At 39.8% G+C, this 7,303-nt stretch overlaps 1 protein-coding gene across 1 annotated transcript; it reads right to left on the minus strand.

Annotated features, from left to right (window-relative positions):
* Positions 1–641: 641 nt before the first annotated feature.
* On the minus strand, positions 642–7,069 carry LOC106396673 (RRP12-like protein). The gene is made up of 17 exons (XM_048753559.1): positions 6,936–7,069; positions 5,456–6,515; positions 5,106–5,363; positions 4,910–5,001; positions 4,386–4,595; positions 3,898–4,299; positions 3,571–3,746; positions 3,394–3,487; positions 3,203–3,259; positions 2,819–2,947; positions 2,616–2,684; positions 2,420–2,533; positions 2,176–2,337; positions 1,944–2,072; positions 1,708–1,809; positions 1,545–1,624; positions 642–1,455 (listed from the first exon to the last, which is right to left on the minus strand). The coding sequence occupies exons 2-17, from the start codon at positions 6,471–6,473 to the stop codon at positions 753–755; spliced, it is 3,795 nt and encodes a 1,264-aa protein (XP_048609516.1). The 5' UTR covers positions 6,474–6,515; positions 6,936–7,069; the 3' UTR covers positions 642–752.
* Positions 7,070–7,303: the final 234 nt, after the last annotated feature.

Here is a 7,303-nt window from a genome sequence, read left to right on the forward strand (position 1 = left end):
CACATAAGTCAATAGAGCGAAAAATCTGATTGGTTCTGGTTCATCATATATTTCCCTTAGACCACCATTAGCGCACAACCGATCACGGACTCCCACGTATCAGTGGATCCCGCAAACAGTGCAAGCATCAGAAAAACAACGTTGCTTATTTTGGAATTGGAAGCATCGTAGCTTATACTGTTTTGTAGGGGATACACTTAAATCCCATGATAAGCATCCTGGCTTGTATTGTTCTGCAGATGCTCTTATGTAATCGTTTTTTAAAGCTTTATGACTTGGTTCTATGCAAGTTCTATGTAAAAATAAGGGTATTTGCACTCTCAATATACGCATTTATGCAAAATTAAAAATGTGCCAAAAATCACTATTACACACTGCACATGCCTCAAATTTGCCTTCTTCTGATCCAGCTCTGATCCACCACGTGGTCTACAACAATGCTTTTAAGGCAAATTGTTAATTTCATAATTTGTTTTGGTTTTCTAACAGATTCACTCGTAAAAATAAAATGTAATAAGAACAATGATATTCTGAAAATCAGTGCCATGCTAACCTTTTGTTATTTTTACTACAAGCGAGGACATAACAGATTCATCAAACTGGAATGCTTATATGTATATGAAGTTTATAATAACTTTGGAAAAAAAAAAAAATTCAAGATCTGATTAAAATTAACAAATGAACAAAATGGTATGTGAAGTTTCAGTCAAAAATGTGGTTTTGAATAATTATCTTAAAACATTGCGAGAAGCTTACTTGCTTTTCTTCTTCCCAGCCGATTTCTTCTTACCACTCCTGAACTTTTTGAACTTAGTAGTGGCAAGTGCTTCCGCAGCGCTCTTACCTTCCAACCTCTTCGTCAGCTTAACCACACTAGACATACCTCTGACTGCAACCGCCCTCTGATCTGGTCTACGGCTCATCATCTTACGGTCAAGTGGCCAATATGCATACGGTTCAAGCTTATCTTTCCTCTTAAGATCCCCACTTGCCTTTTTGCTTGCATACTCTTTCCCTGTGTAAGCGTATCCAGACTCTGATGTCTTTAACCTCTTCTGGTTCTTCCTCGATGTGTTTACAGAGAACCTGCTCTTGGCATCCGAATCTGCATCAGAGATTTCTTTTCTTTTGGATCTCTCTCCTTCGTAGATGATTAGCCGTCCTTCCGCATCAAACTCTGCTTCTTCATCCGAGTCAGCTTTCCGTTTTCTGCCAAGCTCGCTTGATCGAAGGGCTGATCTTGTTTTGTATCGGTCCATTAAGTCAAGCGGTTCATCATCTGACTCGTCAACTTCAAGATGACTCTGCCTCGGATGTTTTTTGGATGCTTTAGATTTCAATACAGAGGGAGCCTTGCTACGGCCATTCGACTCTGCATCCATGTAGTCTCCATCGCTGTCCTCGTCTTCATCCGCAAAATCAGAAAATATCTTGGTATCATTCCACCGGCTGGCCCTGGAAGACAAAAAATCAAGAACATGCATTACTTGACCACTCAGAAAGTCCTATGAGAGATTATCTGAAAGCTGAGTTGGGAAAGGTACTTTGATAGGGTTTCTTTTGAATGCTGAGATCTACTCATCTCAGAGCCAGCTGCATATTTCCTCTCTTTACGTTCCTTAACCTGAGATTAAAACCAAGGGAAGATGAATGGTATACATTACTCAGATAGTGACATCTAAACAACTTTGAAAACTGTTAGCAAACCTTTCGGATGTTTGTAAGGAGCTTCCTATGTTCCTCAGGCATCACAGACTTGACAGCCTCCGTGCCACATTTCTTGATGAGCATCTCCAACAAAAGCCTCACCTATTATACCAACATGACTTTCAAAATAGGACACGAAGCCGCAAATACAAATCCTAATATATATTATATATATACACAACTAGTATTGTATGCCTCCCAAAAAGCATACTACAGGAGAGGTATTTGAAACAAACCTTTGCTTTAAAAAGGTTTTTGGTTCCTTCTGGCCACTTAAGTAAGCCTTCAACAATGCTCTTTAAGTTTGCGTGTAGTCCTTCAACGGGTGATTTAGCCACCAACACCTTTAACAAACCTAAATTTGCCTGTTTTCCATAATAGTTTTGGTTCCAAGTTTCAGAAAGAGAAAATGGCTAACTTGCAGCAACATATTGTCGTGGCTTCTTTAAAGAAGATAGATAAACTCACTTTTGTGATTTCCTTATTTTTCCTCTGGAGGAGAAGAAATGTTGAAGGAAGCAAATTGTAAGCACTAGCTATGAGATCGGAGAACTCATATGTCAAACGAGCTACTCCCTTAACGGCAGCACTAATCATCTGAGGTTTTTCTCCCGCCAAGCAACCAACCACCTATGATGATTATAACAGAGGTAAACAACCAATCTTGACGAAAAAATGTTACAGTGGCTTGTTAAGATTAGATTAAACATACCATATTGAAGTAACCATGTAATTTCTCATTGTCTCCACCATTTTCCTCATCTGCGTATGCATGCCCAATCTGAACAAGCACGTCATAGGCTCTGCTTCTTGTTTTCTTATTTACCTGCAGAAACAGCAGAGATGTGAATAATGATTCTTGCACTATCATAGGTTAAACACAAACAGTTTCAAGCAATGCTTAGTACCTCCTTTAAAGCAAGTATAACTTCGGGTAGAAATGAAGAAACAATGTCCTTTCTCGCCTTTAGATCATCCTGTACGGGAAAATAAAACATCAGCATCTATATCCTTGAACAAGAAACCAAATGCATCTCTAATTAAAACCTACAGCTATATCGTAATATATTTGGTCAAAATACGCATAAAGCTATAAGGGCTAGTTTCTTACCGTCTTTGACGCATAAGCTAATAGGAAGTATAAGCAATCAAGTTTATGGCGCTTGGCAGAGACATGGCATATATTGTGCATCAGCTCAAGCAACTCCTCCAGGTTCTTTGAAACAAATCCATCAGAACTCTGGCAACAGAAAACATTTGTACTGAAGACATTAGTCAAGATCTATTTAAGAACGAAAGCTAAAGTTGTTGAAGGACCTAAATAGAATGGATCAGTGTATAGGGGTCACAACTTACTGTTAGTCATCTACTGTTTAACAAATGTGAGCAAGCATATAATATCTTGATGCTTAAGTGAGAAGTCAAATATTCACTAAATGAATCAATATACTTGACCTAGTCGAGCGTGGAAGCTTAGAGGCAAAGAAAGCAATACCTTCAAGATAACTGAAAGAACTTTGTACGCTTTCTTTTGAATTTGTCCCTTGGGATCCTGCAGTTTAAAGATCCACATTAGCATATACCACTCATCAACACAATTCACCAAACGCACCTTCGTGCAGAAGGATAAATCACAGCCACACCCAGAACAATGAATCATTCAATACAATAAATCAGTTTACAAACCTGCATTGCAGGCTTCAAAGAACTGAATACGGTATCTACTTCTTGACCATCCAAACCAGGTAAAAGAGAAACTAACAGATCAAACAACCTTGCCCTGGAATAAAAAGTAGACAATAATGTCAACTCTGGCTCAGTAGCGACTAAGAAAACCAGAAACACATTTGGAATTAACAGTACCTAAGGTTTGAAGAAGAATTTTTGTCTGCAGCATTATCCACGTCCATCCCACTAACAGGTCTTTCATCTTCTGCTATGGCAGTTTTCGTAGCCATTAAAAGCTCTCGCAGTGTCTTGAAAAGTAGCTTTGAAACAGTCTTTTTCTCCGCTATGGAAGCCAAATTCCCTATCGCAGACTGAAAGTAAGATAACAAGAATTAACAAATACTCTGATAAGCTCTCATAACGTTAAGGATATCTAATTAGAGAGGGACAGAGACCAATCACACAAGAAAAAAGAACAAACTTTGGTGACATTTTAATGAGCCCTTTAAGATTGTTAGTTACCTGAAGAGAACCGCCATCATCTTTGCCAGATTCATGAAATATTTTTGACAAAACATCCAATAACTTAGGAGCACACGACCGTATAACTTCCAAATTAGCTGCCGCACTGTGTGAATCATAACGAGCGATAGCTCGAACCAACGCAGGACTTGCATCATTGACAGGTACTTCCTTACCCTCCACAACTTTCTTATTTTGTTGAATCAGAATATTCAAACTGGTGCATATAATTCCACGGTTTTCAGCCTGCGTTTGAAGAGCTCCACACAATATTCTCCCCAGATCCTCAAAGCTCTCCGCAGTATCCACAGGATAATTACAAAATGAAGGTAACAGAGCCCACAATGAGTATACGAGAGAATCCACACTCCTAGATGCTGCAGTAAGACCTTGTAGCTTGAGCTGCCATCAAAAACAATTAGCAACAACATTAGAGACAATGAAGATAAGAAAAAATTATAATTCGGGTAGAGATAAAAAAAAATTACCTGTTGAGCTTTCTGGCTCATTGTTTCTATCATTCTAAAAATAGTCTCCGTGAAGAAACTTAGCCGTCCTCCAACTGTGTACTGCTTCAGGATTGGGAAGAGCCAAACGTTTACCTCAGACAGATCACTCGCCTCAAGGTTTAAACGCACAATGTTTAGAAATGTTTCAGGTCGCATAGCACCAAGAGCTGATCCTACACACTCATGCAACTGGGGATCGCCAACAAAAAGATAACATCAGTAAGGAAAATACAAGATGTAGCTAAAATAAGTTCGGTCTAATACATGTTGCATCATCTTATATCCTAGAATCATTCATTTCTAACTAAAATGAAGGCACGCTCACATAACAAGTTCTGCATGTATATTTCTTGTACCAAATTTCTATACCAACAACATAAGAGCCACCACTAAGCGATACTGTCTTTCAATCACAAGTGACATAACTATTTCAAGTACTTATACTTATGTCTAGAACCTGAGCAGATGGTGATTAGGATCCAATACTATAACAGTACAGTTACCTGTTTCCTATAAGGAAAGCCTTCATCAGGTAAACCTTGCATATCTGATAAATCCTCGAGGGTCTTCCTCATAAAAAATGAAGATTCTTCCCCTGAAAATTTAAAGAAAGGCACATGAACAACTAAGCAAACAATTGCTCAAAATAACTCCCTGAAGTACAAAGAAACAAACAATACAGAGAATAACAAAAATTACCTAATTTATTGAACATGGTCGAAACAACTTGAAAAGCCATGTCCCAGACCGCATGGTACTTGTAATCAAGCAAGCTTTCAACCGTTGCACACAGTTTTTCAATAACTGTTGGACTAGACTTCTTTACATCCAAGTTTGAATTCCGGATTCCGTTGATGCCTTCCCTGATCAAGCTTTCATCAATGCATGAACATATTAAACTCTTCAACGCATCGGTTGCTGCAAAGATTGCCTCCTCATGATCAGACGCAATAATATCTGCCAAAGGGAAACACAAAGATCATCGCAACAATCAGATAAACCGCATTGACAAAACAAAAGCAGGAAGGAGCATAGATACAACAGCATACCTTTCAGACCATTGAACACACCAGGAAGCTTAACCACGCAAACATCTCTGTTCATAGAAAAAGCCCTCATCATCCCAACTTTCATCAAGCGTGCTGTGAAGGTCATGGCATCAGCAGATGTTTCCGGCGCCGAGAACAGTACAGCAGCATGATACAACACTTCGACCAGCGCCTCAGCCGGAACCTCGGATGTTGGATTGAGACAAAGTGCGTTTAAAGAGTCGATCACTGGCCTTGCTACGAATGCATCTCGCGTAACCATCAGCATCTTAAAGCCCTCAATCACATTAGCTATGTGTTTCTTCGACATCAGGGCCAAGCATTCTTTTAGAGTGCTGAGAAGGTAAAGCACTTGCTGTGCTCCTTCCGCAGAGCGCGCTTCTGACTTATGAGCGAGGTCTAGATGTTTCTGGAATGATTCTGCGATAGTTCCACTCACTGATTGACATGCCTTTGTACCACGAGTTTTCTCCAGGACATCACGGAGACACGAGTTTGCTAGCTTTCTTACCTTTCCATCTGAATGAGTTACAAGATTCAGCAAGATGCTGTGAGCTTCAGAGACTTCATTCCCCATCATGAGGAGATGAACTAAACACTTCAATGCTGAGATCAAGCACTCAGATGTAACTGATCTTAGACGCAGAACGCTGAGGACGAGACGCAAAGCCAAACCATTCCTCTTCAGTACTCCTGGTGAGACTTTAGGGAACACAAGGGAAAGGATGACAACATGTGGCTGGACTACATCCATAGGTGATTCAGCGTCTGCAGACAAGAGGCTGTCCAGGGAGCTGCACGTTGCGGCGAAGTAAGCCACGGGGGTCCGGCTATGGTTACCTTCCGCTAGAGCTTTTGATAGCTCGTCGATTACAGCGCAGAGGTGGTTATGGTCAGGTCGTTTGGATTGTGATAAGCGAGAGAGCATGAACTCCCCAAAGTCAGCGGAAAGAGGGAGGTCTGGTTCTGAGGGTGTGAGGCACAAGCCGGTTTCAATGTCGAGACATAATGAATCCATAACTAGGTTTCCGTTTTCCTCGACTATTCCAGGTGGAAATGTCTAAAATAAAAACCGGAACTATTAGGTTTGTTTGAGAAACAAGAAAAGACGGAACCTTTAATGCAACATCATGCGATTGTAACTAATCAAAAGCTAAAAACAATCTTCGTAAATGTTCAAGAGTAAGACTGAGGAGCTTCAGAGATTCTGATGATATGTGAAACAATAAAAGAGAGAACTTTATCATGCGATTGGAACTAATCAAAAGCTGAAAACAAACTTGGTAATTATCATTCATTACAAATGAAACTAATCATCGGAGCATGTAATGATCAAAACTCTACCAAAAAAAAATTGTAAGCTTTAAATGTGTGGTCTCAGAAAACATGAACTAAGCGAATAAAGCTTCGAACTTTAGACTGAACCCGAACGAAGAGAGAATTAGGAGGAGGAGAGAGTAAGGTTGGTCGAGATTCTAACCTGGATATAGCGAAGGAGAAGACCCTTCGTGGAGTTTGTTTCTGCTCGAAGATCGGTAAGTACAGAAGTCTGAATGTCTGATGTTGGCGGCAATGAAACGAGAAGCCTTTTAGGGTTCTCCCACGAAATTTAATCCACGGTTTAAGATTTAATCCAGTTTTGTAATTTTAAGGCGGTTTTGACCAAAAGATTGCGGTTTAACCGGTATTGCGGTTTAACCGGTCCAACGGACCGATACGGTATCCATTTAAAAACATTGATTTATACGATTAACGTCCTTTTTCTTCATAGTTAATCCAGTATTAAAAACACTAAAGTAAATTCTTGAGTTGGTTGTATGTCTTTGGATTTACCGATAGATTAGTTAT

Source organism: Brassica napus, chromosome C4 (assembly GCF_020379485.1).
Source record: "Brassica napus cultivar Da-Ae chromosome C4, Da-Ae, whole genome shotgun sequence".
NCBI lineage: Eukaryota > Viridiplantae > Streptophyta > Magnoliopsida > Brassicales > Brassicaceae > Brassica > Brassica napus.